Here is a 24,605-nt window from a genome sequence, read left to right as displayed (position 1 = left end):
TGTGACCTAGGGCTGAATGATGTTCATTGATAAGCTCGTAGATCGCCCTCTTCAGGCAACCATTGAACATTTCTAAAAATGACCGCAAATTAGCAGATGTATTTGTTTATTCTATGTATATAATATCAGCGCTTTATCTGTGGAATAAAGACCGATACAAATATTTCTGTGAAAGGCTGATATCGGCCGATTAATATTGGTCAACCAATGTATCGATTCGGCTCTAATTAGAAATACATCAAAACACAATGTTGAAGTAAAGGCCCCTGCCAACTAATACTGTATCAACATTTATATTTAGTTTTGCAGAAATTATTTGCCTTTTAAGTTAAACAAATATTGAGTGGTGTCTTGTCATACTCTTACCAAAAACCCACATCTTTAAGATATTTTCTAATTCCTCTCCCTCATGAGGAGGGAGGATTATGAAAGTTCAAAGAAGTAACAAGTAAAGGTAGACCTACCAATTAGTTAGTGTTTTTACTGATAACAATTTTGTTTATGAATTACTAACTGATTAAAATGCATCACTCTGTTACCAAATTGGTGACTGAAAAATCTGTAACAGAATGACTGCAATTAAATTGGCTACAATGGGAAATCATAGTAGTCACAACCTACAGTTGCAGTATAGCACAGTACAGTAGAGTACATTACAGTAGAGCACAGAATAGTACAGTACAATAGAGCACAGTAGAGTACAGTAGAGCACACGAGTAGAGTACAGTATAATGTAATATACTCTACTGTACTGAACTATACTCTACTTTTCTTTACTGTACTCTGCTGTGCTCTACTGTACTATACTGTGCTCTACTGCAGGGGTCGCGTTAACGCAGAATTCTGAGTTTTTCAAGCAGAAAAAATCCTGGGTAGAGCACAGTTGCAGTCTGAGAACGCAGGTGTATTGACCATGAGCCATTCCATTTCAAGTTCCAACTTTTTATATTTAAATAGACTCGTTCCAAAACGTCTCATCCATCCTCCAAACCACTCGCTCTCTGCCCGTCTGCGGGGATGGTGTGGGAGATGAGGAAGTAAGAGGCTAAGAGCACATTTTATGCTGACAATTTTATGTGGCCGTTTTCACACTAGTTTGTTTGCTAAGGTTCGAAGCAAAGTTCGATTATTTGTTACATTGTGGTTACAACGAAGAATGAAAAAGAATGAAATCAAATGTATCATATTCATAATGAATTGATCAGATGCGTGTCGCGAGCTTGCCATTTTTCCTACGCACTTATAGCATTCGTATTTCAACAAAGTTGAGTACAAGCATATGGAGGCTATAATATTGTTCAGATTAATGATTATTGTATGTGATTATAATGACATAGTTCTTTACCCTAAGTTTTCACATAGCACCCTCTTGAACTGACCTGTATTTTCCTGCATTCTAGAACACTGTGTGGACCCATGTATTTATTGTCTGTTTGTTTAATTAGAGGGCAGGTGAAATCTATTAAAATGCAGATTTATGGAGGGTCTGCGTTTTGAAAATGCAGACTTTTGAAAGCTAACGCAAACCCTGGTGTGTGTGTGTTTAATTATTATACTTTTTTTACCTAGTGTGCAGTCCAATCCACAAGGTGGCGCAGCGCCCCTCTTACATTCTTTCGGGAGAACCCTGGTCTGATGGAGAAAGGAGGCTATAAGATTACACTGCAGGCCTAATTTGACTATTATTCCAAGGAGATTAGAGCCATGTAGCCTAAATTCATTGCTGGGTGGTCTAACAAAGTGGTACATTACTAATGTGTTTCATTTTTTAAATGCATTTGAGCTTTGTCTAGCCCTCCCTCCCTCTCCACCATGCCTGTCTTCATCTCTAAAGTGTTTTCTGTTCTCTCACTACAGGTGAGCTGACTCTTCAACCGAGCTGTGTCTGTCAGTCCATCCATCAAGCGGATCTACCTGAGGAACCACCTGTGAATGAGAAGGAACACAACCAGGTTTCGAAGGAAGTGTTGGGGTGTATCCCTCACCCTTCCACCCCCTGCCCCACCCACCTCAACTCAGACTCCACCCTGTGACCCTTGACCCCTGACATCCAAGATGAAACTAAAAGAGGACATGAACCCGCTGCTGCTGCAGGTCTTCCGCTCGGTTGTCTGGGTCTACTCTGTCATCACCTTCCTGCCCTGGTACCTGCTCTCGGGCGCTGGAGCCAACCTAGACCGGGCACGGCGGGTCAAGGCACGGTCAGTGAGCGGTCGTCCGGCGGGCCCTTACCGGGCGACCAACCGTGAGGATGGTAGCCAGCTGAAGCTGGTGTCTTCCTTGCACCCAGGAGTGGACACCCTGGACAAGGTGATGGAGCACGGGGCGGCCAGGTTCCCAGAGAGGAACTGCCTGGGCACGAGAGAGGTGCTGAGCGAGGAGGACGAGCTCCAACCCAACGGGAAGGTCTTCAAGAAGGTGAGGAAGAGGGTGAAAAGTGGATTTAAACATCTTTCTTGATATATGTTGTGTTTATGTTGTGCATAAGAAAAGCCTTTTCGCTACGGTTGTAGTAGAAGGACATTAGATGGCACTGTCTGATCATGTTTGAAGGCAGCTGAGGGTGTATGACTTTTATAGGTAATTTGGGGTAATAATGCTGTCGTACAAGGAGACCTACCAGACATCGGTGTGTGACAGTTTAGTATTGTGTACTTCTAGTATTAACAGTGGTGTTTTTATTTGTTTATATATTTTTGGGGGTCAGCTATGAAACTAGCAGACAGACTAGTCTATAAAATAACATTAATTGCATAATTTCTGATCCCTTTTTTGCCCCTACCATCCACTACCCTGGTCGGAGGACCTGGTGGAAAAACATTACAATTCAATATTTACAGTGCCTTCAGAAAGTATTCACACCCCTTGACTTTTTCCACATTTTGTTGTGTTACAGCCGGAATTAAATTTGACATTTTGTGTCACTGGCCTACACACAATACCCATAATGCCTCGCAAGGAAGGGCACCTATTGGTAAATGGCAAAAAACAACAATATTGAATATCCCTTTGAGCATTGTGAAGTTATTAATTACACTTTGGATGGTGTATCAATACACCCAGTCACTACAAAGATACAGGCATCCTTCCTAACTCAGTTGCTGGAGAGGAAGGAAACCGCTCAGGGATTTCACCATGAGGCCAATGGTGACATTAAAACAGTTACAGAGTTTAATGGCTGTGATAGGAGAAAACTGAGGATGGATCAACAACGTTGTAGGTACTCCACAATACTAACCTAAACGACAGAGTGAAAAGAAGGAAGCCTCTACACCAGGGGTGTCAAACTCATTTTAGCTCAGGGGCCACATGGAGGAAAATCTATTCCCAAGTGGGCCGGACCGGAAAAATCATGTTATATATAACTTAAAAACAACAACTTCAGATTGTTTTCTTTGTTTTAATACGATCAACATACAACATAAAGCTGGAGCCTGAGGACAGTGTGTCCAAAATAGTACAAGCACAACATCACTATTAATCATAAAACACGTCAAGTTTATTTGAAAATTCTAAAGAAAAAGAACACACAAACACACAATGCCTCAGTGATTAACAGAACTGTTTCACAGATCACAGAACTATATCAGGGGGTCATTTCTCAGGCAGAAATTTAGATAAAAAGAATGAAATCCTGTTCCCCAAACAAGTGCAAGAACCACAGAGTCAAGAATAGGTTAAATATACAAATAAAATAAAATCAATTAAAAACAATAGCACATCAACATAAAAACATATAAACATAAAGCTGGAGCCTGAGGACAGTGTGTCCAAAAGCACAACATCACTATTAATCATAAAACACCTCAAGTTATTTGAAAGTTCTGAGGACAAAGAACACACAAACACACAATGCCTCAGTGATTCACAGAAGTATATCACAGATCACAGAACTATATCAGGGTGTCTCATGTAGCACTTTAAGTGGGGTTGCATAGTTTATTTGACTCCTGATACCTGGCATCTTTTAGCTTTTTAGTAACAGTCCCGTTATTTTATCTTTGAACCGCTTCATGTCTGCCACATGTTGGGTCGCGCACACATTTTTCAGACAGGGGAAGTGAGCTGCATCACCACCGGCAAGTTGCGTCTCCCACAATGACAGCTTCAACTTGAAAGAACGTATGCTGTCATAATACTGCGTGACAACTTTGTTGCACCCTTGCAGCTGTTTGTTCAAGTTATTCAGGTGCTCTGTAACATCCACCATAAATGCAAGGTCCTGCATCCATTCTGCGGAATGGAATTCTAACACTGTTCAATTTCTTCTCGTAAATCAAAGAAACGCCTCAGCACCTCGGCTTAACCATCTTACCTCAGTGTGGTATGGCAGGCCATAGATGTGGTCTTTCTCTCTGAGAAGGCTGTCAAACTGACGGTGATTCAGGCTTCTGGATCGGATGAAATTAACAGTTTGGATGACCACCTTCATGACGTTATCCATCTTTAATGACTTGCAACACAAAGCCTCCTGGTGCAAAATACAGTGAAAAGTCAAAAAATCACGTCCTCCATTTGCAGATTGCACTTTCTCTCTGAACTTTGTCACAACGCCTGCTTTTTTCCCGATCATTGAGGGCGCACCATCTGTAGCCAGGCTGACAGCGCGGGACCAGTCCACTCCGACCTTGTCCAGCGCGCCGACGAGTGCGGTAAAAATATCAGCTGCTGTCGTTGTATCTGTCATCGGCACCAACTCCACGAACTCCTCGGTGACGGTCAATGTGTCATCAACTCCGCGGATGAAAATGGCCAGTTGTGCAACATCTGTAATGTCCGTGCTTTCATCAATTGCAACCGAAAACGCAATAAATGACTTTTCTTTTTGCTTCAACTGGCTGTCCAAATCCACTGAAAGATCGGAAATCCTGTCTGCAACTGTGTTTCTTGTCAGGCTGATATTTACAAAAGCCTGACGCTTTTCAGGGCACACAATCTTAGCTGCCTTCATCATGCATGTTTTTACAAATTCACCCTCACTAAATGGTTTTGAAGCCACTGCGATTTCATTAGCAATGAGGTAGCTAGCTTTCACTGCAGCGTCACTGATGTCTCGGCTGTGAGTAAACACAGACTTGACCTACTTGCTCTGCCCCGGTATAAACAGTTTGCTTGCTTAACATAATTGCTATTGCGCCATCCAGTGGACGCAATTGGAACAGCAGTTTATTTTATTGAAAAATTGCAGCGCATTTTTATACTTTACAAAATCATCTCGCGGGCCGGATTAAACCCGTTTGCGGGCCTGATCCGGCCCGCGGGCCGGACGTTTGACACCCCTGCTCTACACAATACAAATATTCCAAAACATGCATCCTGTTTGCAATAAAGCACTAAAGTAAAATAGCAAAAAATATGGCAAAGAAATTAACTTCATGTCCTCAATACAAAGCGTTCCAACACAACACATCACTGAGGACCACTCTTCAGATTTTCAAGCATGGTGGTGGCTGCATCATGTTATGGGTATGCTTGTCATCGGCAAGGACTAGGGAGTTTTTATAGGATAAAATTTAACTGAATAGAGCTAAGCGCAGTCAAAATCCTAGAGGAAAACCTGGTTGTCTGCTTTCCAACAGACACTGGGAGACAAATTCACCTTTCAGCAGGACAATAACCTAAAACACAAGGCCAAATATACACTGGAGTTCCTTACCAAGACGACATTGAATGTTCCTGAGTGGCCTAGTTACAGTTTTGACCTAAATCGTCTTGAATCTATGGCATGACTAGAAAATGGCTGTCAACCAATGATCAGCAACCAACTTCACAGAGCTTGAAACATTTTAAAAATAATAATGTGCAAATATTGTACAATCAAGGTGTGCAAAGCTCTTGGACACTTACCCAGAAAGACTCACAGTTGTCATCGCTGCCAAAGGTGATTCTAACATGTATTGACTCAGGGGGTTGAATACTTATGTAAGCAAGATATATTAGTGTTGTATTTGCTCCCAAGTCTGATTCATCCTTGGGAGCAATTTCCAAACGCCAGAAGGTACCACGTTCATCTGTACAAACAATAGTACGCAAGTATAAACACCATGGGACCACGCATACCGCTCAGGAAGGAGACGTGTTCTGTCTCCTAGAGATGAACGTACTTTGGTGCGAAAAGTGCAAATCATTCCCAGAACAACAGCAAAGGACCTTGTAAAGATGCTGGAGGAAACAGGTACAAAAGTATCTATATCCACAGTAAAACGAGTCCTATATTGACATAACCTGAAATGCCGCTCAGCAAGGAAGAAGCCACTGCTCCAAAACCGCCATAAAAAAGCCAGACTATGGTTTGCAACTGGACATGGGGACAAAGATCGTACCTTTTGGAGAAATGTCCTCTGGTCTGATGAAACAAAAATAGAACTGTTTGGCCATAATGACCATCATTATGTTTGGAGGAAAAAGGGGGTTACTTGCAAGCCGAAAAACACCATCCCAACCGTGAAGCACGAGGGTGGCAGCATCATGCTGTGGGGGTGCTTTGCTGCAGGAGGGACTGGTGCACTTCACAAAATAGATGGCATCATGAGGAAGGAAAATTATGTGGATATATTGAAGCAACATCTCAAGACATCAGTCAGGAAGTTAAAGCTTGGTCGCAAATGGGCCTTCCAAATGAACAATGACCCCAAGCATACTTCCAAAGTTGTGGCAAAATGGCTTAAGGACAACAAAGTCAAGGTATTGGAGTGGCCATCACAAAGCCCTGAACTCAATCCTATAGAACATTTGGGGGCAGACCTGAAAAAGCGTGTGTGAGCAAGAAGGCCTACAAACCTGACTCAGTTACATCAGCTCTGTCAGGAGGAATGGGCCAAAATTCACCCAACTTATTGTGGGAAGCTTGTGGAAGGCTAACCGAAACGTTTGACCCAAGTTAAACAATTTAAAGGCAATGCTACCAAATACTAATTGAGTGTATGTAAACTTCTGACCCACTGGGAATGTGATTAAATAAATAAAAGCTGAAATAAATCATTCTCTCTACAATTATTCTGACATTTCACATTCTTAAAATAAAGTGGTGATTCTAACTGACTTAAGACAGGGAATTTTTACTAGGATTAAATGTCAGGAATTGTGAAAAACTGAGTTTAAATGTATTTGGCTAAGGTGTATGTAAACTTCCGACTTCAACTGTGTGTATGTATGTATGTACAGTGGGGCAAAAAAGTATTTAGTCAGCCACCAATTGTGCAAGTTCTCCCACTTAAAAATATGAGAGAGGCCTGTAATTTTCATCATAGGTACACGTCAACTATGACAGACAAATTGAGTAAAAAAAATCCAGAAAATCACATTGTAGGATTTTTAATGAATTTCTTTGCAAATTATGGTGGAAAATAAGTATTTGGTCACCTACAAACAAGCAAGATTTCTGGCTCTCACAGACCTGTAACTTCTTTTTTAAGAGGCTCCTCTGTCCTCCACTCGTTACCTGTATTAATGGCACCTGTTTGAACTTGTTATCAGTATAAAAGACACCTGTCCACAACCTCAAACAGTCACACTCCAAACTCCACTATGGCCAAGACCAAAGAGCTGTCAAAGGACACCAGAAACAAAATTGTAGACCTGCACCAGGCTGGGAAGACTGAATCTGCAATAGGTAAGCAGCTTGGTTTGAAGAAATCAACTGTGGGAGCAATTATTAGGAAATGGAAGACATACAAGACCACTGATAATCTCCCTCGATCTGGGGCTCCACGCAAGATCTCACCCCGTGGGGTCAAAATGATCACAAGAACGGTGAGCAAAAATACCAGAACCACACGGGGGGACCTAGTGAATGACCTGCAGAGAGCTGGGACCAAAGTAACAAAGCCTACCATCAGTAACACACTACGCTGCCAGGGACTCAAATCCTGCAGTGCCAGACGTGTCCCCCTGCTTAAGCCAGTACATGTCCAGGCCCATCTGAAGTTTGCTAGAGTGCATTTGGTTGATCCAGAAGAGGATTGGGAGAATGTCATATGGTCAGATGAAACCAAAATAGAACTTTTTGGTAAAAACTCAACTCGTCGTGTTTGGAGGACAAAGAATGCTGAGTTACATCCAAAGAACACCATACCTACTGTGAAGCATGGGGGTGGAAACATCATGCTTTGGGGCTGTTTTTCTGCAAAGGGACCAGGACGACTGATCCGTGTAAAGGAAAGAATGAATGGGGCCATGTATCGTGAGATTTTGAGTGAAAACCTCCTTCCATCAGCAAGGGCATTGAAGATGAAACGTGGCTGGGTCTTTCAGCATGACAATGATCCCAAACACACCGCCCGGGCAACAAAGGAGTGGCTTCGTAAGAAGCATTTCAAGGTCCTGGAGTGGCCTAGCCAGTCTCCAGATCTCAACCCCATAGAAAATCTTTGGAGGGAGTTGAAAGTCCGTGTTGCCCAGCGACAGCCCCAAAACATCACTGCTCTAGAGGAGATCTGCATGGAGGAATGGGCCAAAATACCAGCAACAGTGTGTGAAAACCTTGTGAAGACTTACAGAAAACGTTTGACCTGTGTCATTGCCAACAAAGGGTATATAACAAAGTATTGAGAAACTTTTGTTATTGACCAAATAATTATTTGCAAATAAATTCATTAAAAATCCTACAATGTGATTTTCTGGATTTTTTTTCCTCATTTTGTCTGTCATAGTTGACGTGTACCTATGATGAAAATTACTGGCCTCCCTCATCTTTTTAAGTGGGAGAACTTGCACAATTGGTGGCTGACTAAATACTTTTTTTCCCCACTGTATGTATGTGTATATATATATATATATATATATATATATATATATATATATATATTTGTATTTATTTTTTAATTACAAATGTTAGAATTTTTCTTCCACTTTGACGTTACATAGTTTTGTGTAGATCGTTGACAAAAAACTAAAATTAAATCCATTTTAATCCCCCCTTGTAACACAACAAAATGTGGAAAAAGTCAAGGGGTGTGAACCTTCTGAAGGCACTCTATTTTTAGGGCTGACCCCATTCAGTCCATTGTTCAGTCGATAGGCTGTTGGTCGACCGAGATTTCTTTAGTTTCGTTTTTTTTATGGTGCACAAGACACCTGTCTGTTTCACTCCTGCCTCAGTGGAATAATCCATTGCGGATGGCACAATCCATCACTCTAAGACATGTGCTACTGAAATTGTGTATGGTTATATTATGTAAGAATAATGATGCAACACTAATAAATATAATATTATTTTATAACAAATGCACTTTCTCCCACGTTGAATAGCGGTTGCTGTCCGTGGTTCTGAAACATAATCTTCAGTGCGCCGTTGAATTGGCGTCTTTCCCTATATGTTGCTATGTGCATAATAGCGAAGTTATCCAGCATATTGGTGTTGAGAACAATGCGACGGAGGCAGCAGCGGCGTGAGGAGACGAGGAAACAACCCTTGCCTTAATTGTCTAAGAAAATTGAGGAGAGAGGAAACCCCAACTTAATTAGGTATATAATCAATAGCCTAACTGTTTAATGTGCCTGGCTTTATAAATTATCCATATATACATTATATATACAAAAGTATGTGGACACCCCTTCAAATTAGTGGATTTGGCTATTTCAGCCACACCTGTTGCTGACAGGTGTATAAAATCGAGCATACATCCATGCAATCTCCATAGACAAACATTGGCAGTAGAATGGCCTTACTGAAGAGCTCAGTAACTTTCAACGTGGCACCGTCATAGGATGCCGCCTTTCCAACTTTCCAACACGTTTGTCAAATTTCTGCTCTGCTAGAGCTGCCCCGGTCAACTGTAAGTGCTGTTATTGTGAAGTGGAAACGTCTAGGATCAACAACGGCTCAGCCGCAAAGTGGTAGGCCAAGTGCTGAAGCGCGTAGGGCATAAAAATAATTTGTCCTCGGTTGTAACATTCACTACCGAGTTCCAAACTGCCTCTGGAAGCAACGTCAGCACAATAACTGTTAGTCGGGAGCTTCATGAGATTGGTTTCTATGGCCGAGCAGCCGCACACAAACCTAAGATCATCATGCGCAATGCCAAGCGTCGGCTGGAAGCTTGCCGCTATTGGACTCTGGAGTGATGAATCACGCTTCACCATCTGGCAGTCCGATGGACAAATCTGGGTTTGGTGGATGCCAGGAGAACGCTACCTGCTCCAATGCATAGTGCCAACTGTAAAGTTTGGTGGAGGAGGAATAGTGGTCTGGGGCTGTTTTTCATGGTTCAGGCTAGGCCCCTTAGTTCTAGTGAAGGGAAATCTTAATGCTACAGCATACAATGACGTTCTAGACAATTCTGTGCTTCCAACATTTTGGCAACAGTTTGGTGAAGGCCCTTTCCTGTTTCAGCATGACAATGCCCCCGTGCACTAGGCAAGGTCCATACAGAAATGGTTTGTCGAGATCGGTGTGGAAGAACTTGACTGGTCTGCACGGAGTCCTGACCTCAACCCCATCGAACACCTTTTGCAATGAATTGGAACGCCGACTGCGAGCCAGGCCTAATCGCCCAACATCTGTGTCCGACCTCACTAATGCTCTTGTGGCTGAATGGAAGCAAGTCCCCGCAGCAATGTTCCAACATCTAGTGGAAAGCCTTTTCAGAAGAGTGGAGGCTGTTATAGCAGCAAAGGGGGGACCAACTCCATATTAATGCCCATGATTTTGGAATGAGATGTTCGACGAGCAGGTGTCCACATACTTGTAGTGTATCTACAGAAATAAGACATTTCCTGCTTCTGTTGCCTGGTTGAGTGTTTGTTTAATAGCCTACTGATTCTGTTAGCACCAATCTTTGCTATGATGCAGCATCAATCTTATTTAATTTTTTGGTATCATTGCTATTATGTAATAAAGGCTTTACATGTTTTTTAGTTAGAACATACTCTCTGGTATTACTTATAATTTATTTAGTGTTGTTTATATTGTTCCAAATGGCCCGAAAATAATAATATTGTAATCTAACAGCACCTGTTTGGCACACATAGGCCTAATACTCACTCAGCGCTGGCTATACCCTCCTTTTTCTTGATCTCCGTAGTTTCCACAACTAAGTCACGTCTTCCATACATTTAACTTCCCCTTTCCCTCCTGAGCAACCAGTAAACATTCCCCTATTTCGAGTTTCTTTTTCAAGTCCTCCGCATCCATTTTGCTGTCACGTGTTTCGGTGTTCAGAGTTTGTTCAGAGTTTGGTTATCCCACTGGCTATAGGGTGAACGCACCAATTTGTGAGTCGCTCTGGCTAAGAGCGTCTGCTAAATGACGTTAATGTGCCCTTGAGCAAGGCACTTAACCCTAATTGCTCCTGTAAGTCGCTCTGGATAAAAGCGTCTGCTAAATGACTAAAATGTAAATGTAAATGTTATAACCAATTTATTGATGTGATTATGATAGGCTATAGGTCAGGCCCTATTGGTCACATGCATGTGATGCATACATGTTTCACGTAAAGAGAGCAAAGGTGGAGGGAATAGGGAATGTTTCTCCTAAACAAATGAGGGATTCCGATAACGGAACCTTTCAGTCAGAGAAACAAGTAAGAAACTAAATGGCTGTAATTATGTTGCAGCACGGACAGCGCGATAAACACCTGCTGTGCTGTGGTGCCTGTTCACTGCAGCAGGGAGGAGAGAGAGACATTGTTTCTCAGTCACACAGGCACTCGCTGTCATTTTATTTTTTAACAATGCGTGGCCATCAGGCTCCCTCTTGAGTCAATAGTGTGTCTTAATTATTTATTCAAACAGTGCGCTTAAAGCATCAGACAAGCTCAGTGCATATAGTTGATTTCAAACACATACAGTGAGGGAAAAAAGTATTTGATCCCCTGCTGATTTTGTACGTTTGCCCACTGACAAAGTCATGATCAGTCTATAAATTTAATGGTAGGTTTATTTGAACAGTGAGAGACAGAATAACAACAAAAAAATCCAGAAAAACACATGTCAAAAATTTTATAAATTGATTTGCATGTTAATGAGGGAAATAAGTATTTGACCCCTCTGCAAAACATGACTTAGTACTTGTTGGCAAAACCTTTGTTGCCAATCACAGAGGTCAAACGTTTCTTGTAGTTGGCCACCAGGTTTGCACACATCTCAGGAGGGATTTTGTCCCACTCCTCTTTGCAGATCTTCTCCAAGTCATTAAGGTTTCGAGGCTGACGTTTGGCAACTCGAACCTTCAGCTCCCTCCACAGATTTTCTATGGGATTAAGGTCTGGAGACTGGCTAGGCCACTCCAGGACCTTAATGTGCTTCTTCTTGAGCCACTCCTTTGTTGCCTTGGCCATGTGTTTTGGGTCATTGTCATGCTGGAATACCCATCCACGACCCATTTTCAATGCCCTGGCTGAGGGAAGGACGTTCTCACCCAAGATTTGACGGTACATAGCCCCGTCCATCGTCCCTTTGATGCGGTGAAGTTGTCCTGTCCCCTTAGCAGAAAAACACCCCCAAAGCATAATGTTTCCACCTCCATGTTTGACGGTGGGGATGGTGTTCTTGGGGTCAGAGGCAGCATTCCTCCTCCTCCAAACACGGCGAGTTGAGTTGATGCCAAAGAGCTCCATTTTGGTCTCATCTGACCACAACACTTTCACCCAGTTCTCCTCTGAATCATTCAGATGTTCATTGGCAAACTTCAGACGGGCCTGTATATGTGCTTTCTTGAGCAGGGGGACCTTGCGGGCGCTGCAGGATTTCAGTCCTTCACAGCGTAGTGTGTTACCAATTGTTTTCTTGGTGACTATGGTCCCAGCTGCCTTCAGATCATTGACAAGATCCTCCCGTGTAGTTCTGGTCTGATTCCTCACCGTTCTCATGATCATTGCAACGCCACGAGGTGAGATCTTGCATGGAGCCCCAGGCCGAGGGAGATTGACAGTTATTTTGTGTTTCTTCCATTTGCGAATAATCGCACCAACTGTTGTCACCTTCTCACCAAGCTGCTTGGCGATGGTCTTGTAGCCCATTCCAGCCTTGTGTAGGTCTACAATCTTGTCCCTGACATCCTTGGAGAGCTCTTTGGTCTTGGCCATGGTGTAGAGTTTGGAATCTGATTGATTGATTGCTTCTGTGGACAGGTGTCTTTTATACAGGTAACAATTTTTTAAATATTTTTTAGTTATTTAACCTTTATTTAACCAGGTAAGCCAGTTGAGAACAAGTTCTTATTTACAACTGCGACCTGGCCAAGATAAAGCAAAGCAGTGCGATAAAAACAACAACACAGAGTTACATATGGGGTAAAACAAAACATAAAGTCAAAAATACAACAGAAAATATATATACAGTGTGTGCAAATGTAGCAAGTTATGGAGGTAAGGCAATAAATAGGCTATAGTGCAAAATAATTACAATTAGTATTAACACTGGAATAATAGATGTGCAAGAGATTATGTGCAAATAGAGATACTGGGGTGAAAATAAGCAAAATAAATAACAATATAGGGATGAGGTAGTTGGGTGGGCTAATTTCAGATGGGCTGTGTACAGGTGCAGTGATCGGTAAGGTGCTCTGACAACTGATGCTTAAAGTTAGTGAGGGAGAGAAGAGTCTCCAGCTTCAGAGATTTTTGCAATTCGTTCCAGTCATTGGCAGCAGAGAACTGGAAGGAATGGCGGCCAAAGGAGGTGTTGGCTTTGGGGATGACCTGTGATATATTCCTGCTGGAGCGCATACTACGGGTGGGTGTTGCTATGGTGACCAATGAGCTAAGATAAGGCGGGGATTTGCCTAGCAGTGATTTATAGATGGCCTGGAGCCAGTGGGTTTGACGACGAACATGTAATGAGGACCAGCCAACAAGAGCGTACAGGTCACAGTGGTGGGTAGTGTATGGGTCTTTGGAGACAAAACGGATAGCACTGTGATAGACTACATCCAATTTGCTGAGTAGAGTGTTGGAGGCTATTTTGTAAATTACATCGCCGAAGTCAAGGATCGGTAGGATAGTCAGTTTTACGAGGGCATGTTTGGCAGCATGAGTGAAGGAGGCTTTGTTACGAAATAGGAAGCCGATTCTGGATTTAACTTTGGATTGGAGATTCTTAATGTGAGTCTGGAAGGAGAGTTTACAGTCTAACCAGACACCTAGGTATTTGTAGTTGTCCACATACTCTAGGTCAGACCCGTCGAGAGTAGTGATTCTAGTCGGGTGGGCGGGTGCCAGCAGCGTTCGATTGAACAGCATGCATTTAGTTTTACTAGAGTTTAAGAGCAGTTGGAGGCTACTGAAGGAGTGTTGTATGGCATTGAAGCTCGTTTGGAGGTTTGTTAACACAGTGTCCAATGAAGGGCCAGATGTATACAAAATGGTGTCGTCTGCATAGAGGTGGATCTGAGAGTCACCAGCAGCAAGAGCGACATCATTGATATACACGGAGAAAAGAGTCGGCCCAAGAATTGAACCCTGTGGCACCCCCATAGAGACTGCCATAGGTCCAGACAACAGGCCCTCCGATTTGACACACTGAACTCTATCTGAGAAGTAGTTGGTGAACCAGGCGAGGCAGTCATTTGAGAAACCAAGGCTATTTAGTCTGCCAATAAGAATGTGGTGGTTGACAGAGTCGAAAGCCTTGGCCAGGTCGATGAAGACTGCTGCACAGTACTGTCTATTATCGATCGCGGTTATAATATCGTTTAGGACCTTGAGCGTGGCTGAATGCACCCATGACCAGCTCGGAAACCGGATTGCATAGCGGAGAAGGTACGGTGGGATTCGAAATGGTCGGTGATCTGTTTGTTAACTTGGCTTTCAAAAACTTTCGAAAGGCAGAGCAGGATGGATATAGGTCTGTAACAGTTTGGATCTAGAGTGTCACCCCCTTTGAAGAGGGGGATGACCGTGGCAGCTTTCCAATCTCTGGGGATCTCAGACGTTACGAAAGAGAGGTTGAACAGGCTAGTAATAGGGGTTGCGACAATTTCGGCGGCTAGTTTTAGAAAGAAAGGGTCCAGATTGTCTAGCCCAGCTGATTTGTAGGGGTCCAGATTGTGCAGCTCTTTCAGAACATCAGCTGTCTGAATTTGTGTGAAGGAGAAGCAGAGGGGGCATGGGCAAGTTGCAGCGGAGGGTGCAGAGCTGTTGGCCGGGGTAGTGGTAGCCAGGTGGAACGCATGGCCAGCCGTAGCAAAATGCTTGTTGAAATTCTCGATTATTGTAGATTTATCGGTGGTGATAGTGTTTCCTAGCCTCAGTGCAGTGGGCAGCTGGGAGGAAGTGCTCTTATTCTCCATGGACTTTACAGTGTCCCAAAACTTTTTGGAGTTAGTGCTACAGGTTGCAAATTTCTGTTTGAAAAAGTTAGCCTTTGCTTTCCTAACTGCTTGTGTATATTGGTTCCTAACTTCTCTGAAAAGTTGCATATCGCGGGGGCTATTTGATGCTAATGCAGTACGCCACAGGATGTGTTTGTGCTGGTCAAGGGCAGTCAAGTCTGAGGAGAACCAGGGGCTATATCTGTTCTTAGTTCTGTATTTTTTGAATGGGGCATGTTTATTTAAGATTGAGAGGAAATTACTTTTAAAGAACAACCAGGCATCCTCTACTGACGGAATGAGATCTATATCCATCCAGGATACCTGGGCCAGGTCAATTAGGAAGGCCTGCTCGCTAAAGTGTTTTAGGGAGCGTTTGACAGTGATGAGGGGTGGTCGTTTGACCGCGGACCCGTTACGGACGCAGGCAATAAGGCAGTGATCGCTGAGATCCTGGTTGAAGACAGCGGAGGTGTATTTAGAGGGTAAGAGTGTGCTCCTAATCTCAGCTCGTTACCTGTATAAAAGACACCTGGGAGTCAGAAATCTTTCTGATTGAGAGGGGGTCAAATACTTATTTCCCTCATTAAAATGCAAATCAATTTATAACATTTTTGACATGCGTTTTTCTTGATTTCTTTGTTTGTTATTCTGTCTCTCACTGTTCAAATAAACCTACCATTAAAATTATAGACTGATCATTTCTTTGTCAGTGGGCAAATGTACAAAATCAGCAGGGGATCAAATACTTTTTTCCCTCACTGTAGGTTGTGTCTAAATGGAAAAATACACGTTTAAAAAATGTAGACATTTTTTAGTGATCCAATTGACATTTTAGTCATTTAACAGACGCTCTTATCCAGAGCGACTTACAATTAGTGAGTGTATACTAATGCATTTTTCATACTGACCAATAGACAGACGACTCTTGCTCGTCTAAGATTTGTCTTAGTCGGAGACAGCCCTGCACTGTATACATATAGCCTCCTCCTATTTGTACTGGATTCCAAGTGCATCGTCAAATCAACCAATCCTTCTGATCTTAATTTCACCCCTCAGATGTCCACAGACTAACCCGTCTTTCCCATTATATTACCAGTGTGTATGTTTTTGAAAGTAATCCTGGGGGTGTATAAGTGGATGTTGTACGAGGAGGCCTACCAGGCAGCAGTATATAAGTGTTAACAGTGTATGTGGTTGTGTTATCTCTAGGTGATCCTGGGGGAGTATCAGTGGATGTCGTACGAGGAGACCTACCAGTCAGCAGTGTGTTTTGGCAGTGGGCTGGCAGCGCTGGGCCAGAGGCCTCAGTGTAACATTGCCATCTTCTGTGAGACCAGGGCTGAGTGGATGATAGCAGCACAGGCCTGCTTCATATACAACTTCCCATGTGAGTGTTTATGTTCGACAGTAGCACACACACTATAGCAACACACACACACACAATGAATCTCTAACCCCAGTCTGTGTCATTCTGCCAGTGGTGACGTTGTACTCTACTCTGGGCGGAGCGGCCATTGCCCATGGTCTGAACGAGACTGAGATCACCCACATCATCACCAGCAAAGACCTGCTACACAGCCGTCTCAAGGTAGGGTCTGCTCTCCTTGTCCTGATCACTTCCTGCAATGCCATATGAGACGGTACACACTCCAGCCAGATAATACAATTTGCCCACATTTTAAATAGTCTTGCACCATGTCCTGTTAAGTCAAACTAGACAGTACACACACACATGTTTATATAAAAAAGTATGATGACTACATTTTGAATAGTTTTCACCCATAAATATGCATTGAAACACTTGCCCACTTGCATTACAGTCCTTGAGCAGTGTTGACATTAAGCGTGTTTGAGGGGATCCGTTTGTACAAGGCAATGCGTAGAATTTCTAGTCTTAATCACATAATGAGCAGTTATTTGGAATGCAAGGTGATTTGTAGATCATTGATTCTAAGCAGTCTGACTGCGATGTAGTCTATCTAGAACACGCATTTGACTTACTCAGTCAATAGCTACTTACACTCCTCCCTCTCCTCCTGCCGTCTCCTCCCAGGCCATTCTGTTGGAGGTGCCTCGGCTGCAGCACATCATCGTGGTGGACAGTAAGCCAACCAGTTGGCCCGGCTTCCCCCGTGGCATCATGGTCCACAACATGGACGCCGTGCAGGAGCTGGGCTCCAGACCTGACAACAGTAAGGAGGGAGAGCGTGTGTGTTAAGTGGGGTGTGGGGGGTGTGTGTATGTGTGTTTGGGTCTACGTGTTGTCTGACTCAGTACAGTACTTCTGCCCTGTGCTCTTAGCGACTCAAATGTAATGTCATATTTTTTGTACCTGTATTGCCCTCTCTGACATATCTTATCAGATTGTATTAGCCCTGTGCTATGCGCGTGCCCTCTCTTGAAAGAAAGATTGATAGCCGTGCTCTGATGCTCCCGCATTGTGCAATGTTCTGACCCAAAAGTATTTGTCTGTGTGACCTCTTTAACCTCCCTGCTGCCCCCCTTCTCTCTCTCTGTGCGCGTGTGTAGTGGCGGTGGAGCGCCGGCAGCCCCTGCCCTCTGACATCGCTGTCATCATGTACACCAGCGGCTCCACGGGCATCCCCAAGGGCGTCATGATCTCCCATAGCAACATCATCGCGGGCGTCACAGGCATGGCAGAGCGCATCCCAGACCTGGAGTACGTACAGAGAACTATGGTGTCTTCTAGATTGACTGCTCATTCTGTGATGCTTTGTTTTAGACTTTTCTCTCTCACTGCCACTCTCTTTCCCCCCATGTGCCCTGATCACTGTCTTTCTCCTTTTCTCTTTTCCCCATTCTCTCTATCTCTATCTCTCTTAATCTCTCTCTTTCTCTCTCTCTCTCTTAATCTCTCTCTTTCTCTCTCTCTCTTAATCTCGCTCTTTCGCTCTCTCTCTTAATCTCTCTTTCTCTCTGCCACCATTTCCCCTATAGTATGTAAACGTATCTCTTTCTTTCTTCTTCTCTCTCATTTCATGAATGTCTCTTGAGTGTCCTGCTCTTCATCTTCTTTCATCTCTGTAGTATACATCTATATAAATAGAATGGCCCATATATATACACTACCATTCAAACGTTTGTGGTCACTTAGAAATGTCCTTGTTTTCGAAAGAAAAGCATTTTTTTTGGCCATTAAAATAACATCAAATTGATCAGAAATACAGTGTAGACATTGTTAATGTTGTAAATGGCTATTGTAGATGGAAATGGCTGATTTTTTTTAAATGGAATATCTACAGAGGCGTACAGAGGCCCATTATCAGCAACCATCAGTCCTGTGTTCCAAAAGCACGTTGTGTTTGCTAATCCATGTTTATCATTTTAAAAGACTAATTGATCATTAGAAAACCCTTTTTGCAATGATGTTAGCACTGCTGAAAACTGTGCCCTGGTGCACAACTGAGCAAGAGGACAAATATATTATAGTGTCTAGTTTGAGAAACAGGCGCCTGTAATTTTTATCAACTGTGAGAGACGGAATCTAAATCAAAATCCAGAAAATCACATTGTATGATTTTTAAGTAATTAATTTGCATTTTATTGCATGACATAAGTATTTGATCACCTACCAACCAGTAAGAATTCCGGCTCCCACAGACCTGTTAGTTTTTCTTTAAGAAGCCCTCCTGTTCAACACTCATTACTTGTATTAACTGCACCTGTTTGAACTCGTTACCTGTATAAAAGACACCTGTCCACACACTCAATCAAACAGACTCTAACCTCTCCACAATGGCCAAGACCAGAGAGCTGTGTAAGGACATCAGGGATAAAATTGTAGACCTGTACAAGGCTGGGATGGGCTACAGGACAATAGGCAAGCAGCTTGGTGAGAAGGCAACAACTGTTGGCACAATTATTAGAAAATGGAAGAAGTTCAAGATGACGGTCAATCACCCTCGGTCTGGGGCTCCATGCAAGATCTCACCTCGTGGGGCATCAATGATCATGAGGAAGGTGAGGGATCAGCCCAGAACTACACGGCAGGACCTGGTCAATGACCTGAAGAGAGCTGGGACCACAGTCTCAAAGAAAACCATTAGTAACACACTACGCCGTCATGGATTAAAATCCTGCAGCGCACGCAAGGTCCCCCTGCTCAAGCCAGCGCATGTCCAGGCCCGTCTGAAGTTTGCCAATGACCATCTGGATGATCCAGAGGAGGAATGGGAGAAGGTCATGTGGTCTGTTGAGACAAAAATATAGCTTTTTGGTCAAAACTCCACTCGCCGTGTTTGGAGGAAGAAGAAGGATGAGTACAACCCCAAGAACACCATCCCAACCGTGAAGCATGGAGGTGGAAACATCATTCTTTGGGGATGCTTTTCTGCAAAAGGGACAGGACGACTGCACCGTATTGAGGGGAGGATGGATGGAGCCATGTATCGCAAGATCTTGGCCAACAACCTCCTTCCCTCAGTAAGAGCATTGAAGATGGGTCGTGGCTGGGTCTTCCAGCATGACAACGACCCGAAACACACAGCCAGGGCAACTAAGGAGTGGCTCCGTAAGAAGCATCTCAAGGTCCTGGAGTGGCCTAGCCAGTCTCCAGACCTGAACCCAATAGAAAATCTTTGGAGGGAGCTGAAAGTCTGTATTGCCCAGCGACAGCACCGAAACCTGAAGGATCTGGAGAAGGTCTATATGGAGGAGTGGGCCAAAATCCCTGCTGCAGTGTGTGCAAACCTGTTCAAGACCTACAGGAAACGTATGATCTCTGTAATTGCAAACAAAGGTTTCTATACCAAATATGAAGTTCTGCTTTTCTGATGTATCAAAACTTATGTCATGCAATAAAATGCAAATGAATTACTTAAAAATCATACAATGTGATTTTCTGGATTTTTGTTTTAGATTCCGTCTCTCACAGTTGAAGTGTACCTAATGATAAAAAATTACAGACCTCTACATGCTTTATAAGTAGGAAAACCTGCAAAATCGGCAGTGTATCAAATACTTGTTCTCCCCACTGTATATATTGTAAAGTGGTTGTCCCACTGGCTATCATAAGGTGAATGCACCAATTTGTAAGTCGCTCTGGATAAGAGCGTCTGCTAAATGACGAAAATGTAAATGTAATGAAGGCCTGATTCACGCAGTCTCCTCTGAACAGTTGATGTTGAGATGTGTCTGTTACTTGAGCTCTGTGAAGCATTTATTTGGGCTGCAATTTCTGAGGATGGTAACGCTAATGAACTTATCCTCTGCAGCAGAGATAACTCTGGGTCTTCCATTCCTGTGGCGGTCCTCATGAGAGCCAGTTTCATCATAGCGCTTGATGGTTTAAGGACTGAAATGTTCCGTATTGACTGACCTTCATGCCTTAAAGTAATGATGGACACAAATTAACTTTTAACAAGGCACACCTGTTAATTGAAATGCATTCCAGGTGACTACCTCGTGAAGCTGGTTGAGAGAATGCCAAGAGTGTGCAAAGCTGTCATCAAGGCAAAGGGTGGCTACTTTGAAGAATCTCAAATATTAAATATATTTTGATTTGTTTAATACTTTTTTGGTTACTACATGATTCCATATGTGTTATTTCATAGTTTTGACGTCTTCACTATTATTCTCCAAGGTGGAAAATAGTAAATATAAAGAAAACCCTTGAATGAGTAGGTGTGTCCAAACTTTTGACTGGTACTGTATATTGTGTCTGTATGTTTGGCAGTTGAAAAAATGTTTTTTGTTTCCATTCGTGCAGTGAGACAGACACCTACATTGGGTACCTACCACTGGCCCATGTTCTGGAGCTGAGTGCAGAGATGGTGTGTATCGCTCACGGCTGCTGCATCGGATACTCCTCCCCACTGACGCTAGCAGACCAGGTGAACACACACACACACACACACACACACACACAAGCCAAGGCACAAAAACACACGCAGTATGTAGAAACACTCTATTCGACCTCCACTATTAGAGGAGAACAGGCCTAGCTGTGCTCTTCTCCTATTCTCTCTCCTTTCTCTGATCCATCTCTCTCTCGTGTCTTCCTCCCCAGTCGACTAAGATTAAGAAGGGCAGTAAAGGAGACACCAGTGTTCTAAAACCTACACTCATGGCTGCTGTACCGGTAAGCGCTAAAGCTACTATAGAATATATATATATATAAACAGTTAATATTCTGTTAACTTAAACTCCAGTACAAATTCTATGACCTGAGTAAGATACACACAGAACGTTTTTTAATTGAAGTGCTGTTTTGTCCTCTTTCCTTCTCTGTCCCTCTGTCTCCCTCCTGCAGGAGATCATGGATCGTATCTATAAGAATGTGATGACCAAGGTGGAGGAGATGAGCAGTGTGCAGAGAACCCTGTTTGTGTTGGCCTACAACTATAAGATGGAACAGATCACCAAGGGCTACAGCACCCCGCTCTGTGACAGGTAACACATGCACGCATTCCCACACACTTGTAGCACAGCAAACACACACACACACAGGCAATGGGTAATGATTGATGGAGATTCTCCAGGAGGAAATAGGAGTTTGAACTAGGGCTGTGGCGGCCATCAAATTATGTCAGCCGGTTATTGTCATGCAAAAGGCTGCCGGTCTCACGGTAATTGACCGTTCATAAACACGTTTAGGATCTCCAGGCCTCCACACATACAAGCTGCTGATGCGTGCCTTTGGAACATCTACATTAATTTAATATACACCATAACAATCAATCCATTATTTATTTTAGGTAGGTCTAAAGAAACATTATGATATTAAGAAAATGTATTTCAGAAGAACAGAATAGCTTATGAGTTGGCCTACTGTATGTTACCTGGCTATGCTCCATGCCATAGGCTGTAGGCTTGTTGGTTTAGCTGACAAGATATGCTTATAAGTCCCGTGCCATTATTTTATATTATATGATTTTATAGGAAAAATAATATAATTGAACTTAGCTGAATAAAATAGAAAGGATATTTTTCCCATTCCGGAGCGAGTGCTCATATGAAGTGGCTATGTTGAGTATAAAAGTGATCATTTGAAACAGGTCCTCTACGCTAGATTTAGAGTTATTTGGCAACTTTAGTTGTGAATGATACAAACCTTAGAATGTCTTAGAAATCAAAACATATACGGGCTGCATGATGCGACTATAGGCTATTGATGATTTGAAAAAGTTGCAAAAAAAGCTTGTGCTCTGTTCCTTGCCTCAGGCTGCACACACTGTTCTCTCATCAAGTGATCATATTATCACCCATCAGAATATTCTCAATTTAATATTGTCTTTACTAATATGTAAAATGTGTTTATATTTAGAATGGCCCATTATCAAATTGGCAGGAACAAGGGCAGGGGAAAAAAAGACTATGCACTAGAATAGCGAATGGAGGCCGCTTTCCTGCCTGTTCGTTCGGGTAGGCTACTCCAGTTATTTCACTCCACACATCAACCACTGTTTGAGGAGCATGCTGCCTCTTGCTGCGCGACAGGTGATATTCCGACCAAACTCTGTATTCCATGGGCTCTCCAACCATGTTCCTGCAGTTACCAAGAGCTTAATTTGGGAAACCAAGTTAAATCTGTTCGAGAACATCGAAAGTAACATGTTTTCACAATGAAACATAGAGTATTTAATTAAACTGCTGACAGCCCCTCTTTCTGCGCGCTTCAGAAAGTAATGAAGGAGAGAGGAGAGGAGATGGAAACGCACGGTGGTGAGATATTCTGTAGCTAAAGGTAATGTGTCACCCAATTAATTATAAAACATAATATCAAAAATTCCCTATTACTAGGCTATTCAAAATCAAATACAAATGCACTATTGTAGGCTAACTGTAATCGCCTAGGCCTATACGTTGTCTCCCAGACTCATGGATAGACAATTTGGAATATAGGCTAGACCAATTAAAGACATAATATGCGGTAGCCTATGTATTGTATAATGAAGGGCATAAGCATTATTTTAATTGTATTACTTTTTGTTCAGGCTTGGGTTCATATATGAGAATGTATAATATTAATCATCACCTTAGAAAGAGCTGTCCATTTAATTGTTCGGCTTTGAAACAACATCCACAATGACCATGTTTTCCACTCAGTTTCAACCTGTTGTTGAACTTCTTCTTTAAATTAATCAATCACAGTGAGGTGAGTTTTTTAAAAGCACAATACTGTTTTGATGGTAAGTGTTTGATGTGATTTTCGATTGCATTGACGTCAGAGTGGTTAGAAGGACAATAGAGCCCTGAGTACCAGGCCATTAGCGAGTTGGATACTACATTTACATTTTAGTCATTTAGCAGACGCTCTTATCCAGAGCGATTTACAGGAGCAATTAGGGTTAAGTGCCTTGCTCAAGGGCACATCGACCGATTTTTCACCTAGTCGGCTCGGAGATTAGAACCAGCGACCTTTCGGTTACTGGCACAACGCTCTTAACCTCTTAACCACTAAGCTACCAACGCATGTCCTGAGTGCATAAGAGGAGATTACCGTGACTCAGCGGTCACAAGGAATTTTACTGCGGTCGTGACTAGGGCTGTGGCCGGTGATTGTCAAGCAAATAACTGCCGGTCTCACGTAATTGACCGTTGATTAACAAACACATTTAGCATCTCCTGGCTTCCACACACAGCCTACAAGCCACTGATGCAGACCTTTGGAACATCTACATTTAAAAAAGTCTAATAAATCCATGTAATATAGCCTACACCATCACAATAAATCCATTATTTATTTTAGACAGGTCTTAAGAAACAACATGATATGAAGAAAATGTAGTCTATTTTCAGAAGAACAGAATAGCATATTCTGAGTTGTCCTTATGTTAGGCCCTGATCTGGCTATGCCATATGGCTGTGGGCTACACTAGTTCATTTAGCAGACAAGATTTGCTTAGAATTCCATGGCATTATTTAATATTATTTGATAGTATGAAGAATACAATTGAACATAGCTGAATTAAATAGAAAATATATTTTAACATATAGGCCTATGGGCTAGGCTACATGAGGTGTGCGACTATGATTTGAAAAAGTCGCAGAAAAAGCATGTGCTGTTTGCTTTTCATCATTCACAAGTGATAGGCTAATATCACCCCATCACACTATTCTTGATTTAACCTTGTCTTTACATATACTAAATAATATATATGTGTGAAATTTGTTTGGATTTAGAATGGACCACTATCATGCACCTGTCTCGAAACAGGGGCAGGGGGAAAAAATACATGTAATCTATGCACTTAAATAGGGAATGGAGGACGCTTTTCCCGTGGTTCATTTTCATGCCAGCCAGGTAGGCTATACTCCTGTTGTAAAGATAAGCAATGTGCTTAATATTAGGAAAGTTGAGAAAAGATATAGTAGGTCTAGTCTATAGAAA

General features: G+C 42.6%; 1 protein-coding gene across 2 annotated transcripts in view; it reads left to right on the top strand.

Moving 5' to 3' along the window:
• The window catches only part of LOC311099133 (fatty acid CoA ligase Acsl3-like), a 41,444-nt gene that overhangs the window by 5,713 nt on the left and 11,126 nt on the right, over positions 1-24,605 (top strand). Inside the window, exons 2-9 of one of the 2 annotated variants that reach the window (XM_084139792.1) lie at positions 1,858-2,418; positions 16,463-16,640; positions 16,732-16,841; positions 17,307-17,445; positions 17,783-17,933; positions 20,982-21,105; positions 21,282-21,353; positions 21,525-21,664. In XM_084139792.1, coding sequence (XP_083995918.1) covers positions 2,056-2,418; positions 16,463-16,640; positions 16,732-16,841; positions 17,307-17,445; positions 17,783-17,933; positions 20,982-21,105; positions 21,282-21,353; positions 21,525-21,664 — 1,277 coding nt within the window. In that variant the 5' untranslated portion in view covers positions 1,858-2,055. Of the gene's footprint in view, positions 1-1,857; positions 2,419-9,386; positions 9,466-16,462; positions 16,641-16,731; positions 16,842-17,306; positions 17,446-17,782; positions 17,934-20,981; positions 21,106-21,281; positions 21,354-21,524; positions 21,665-24,605 lie in introns of those variants that run through there. The other variant, XM_084139793.1, reaches the window with a different exon arrangement.

The sequence above is a fragment of the Coregonus lavaretus genome (genome assembly GCF_964263955.1).
Source record: "Coregonus lavaretus genome assembly, chromosome: 23".
In the NCBI taxonomy this organism is placed as follows: Eukaryota; Metazoa; Chordata; class Actinopteri; order Salmoniformes; family Salmonidae; genus Coregonus; species Coregonus lavaretus.
Note: the sequence above shows the minus strand (reverse complement) of the source record. Positions and strands in the feature narration are given on the sequence as shown.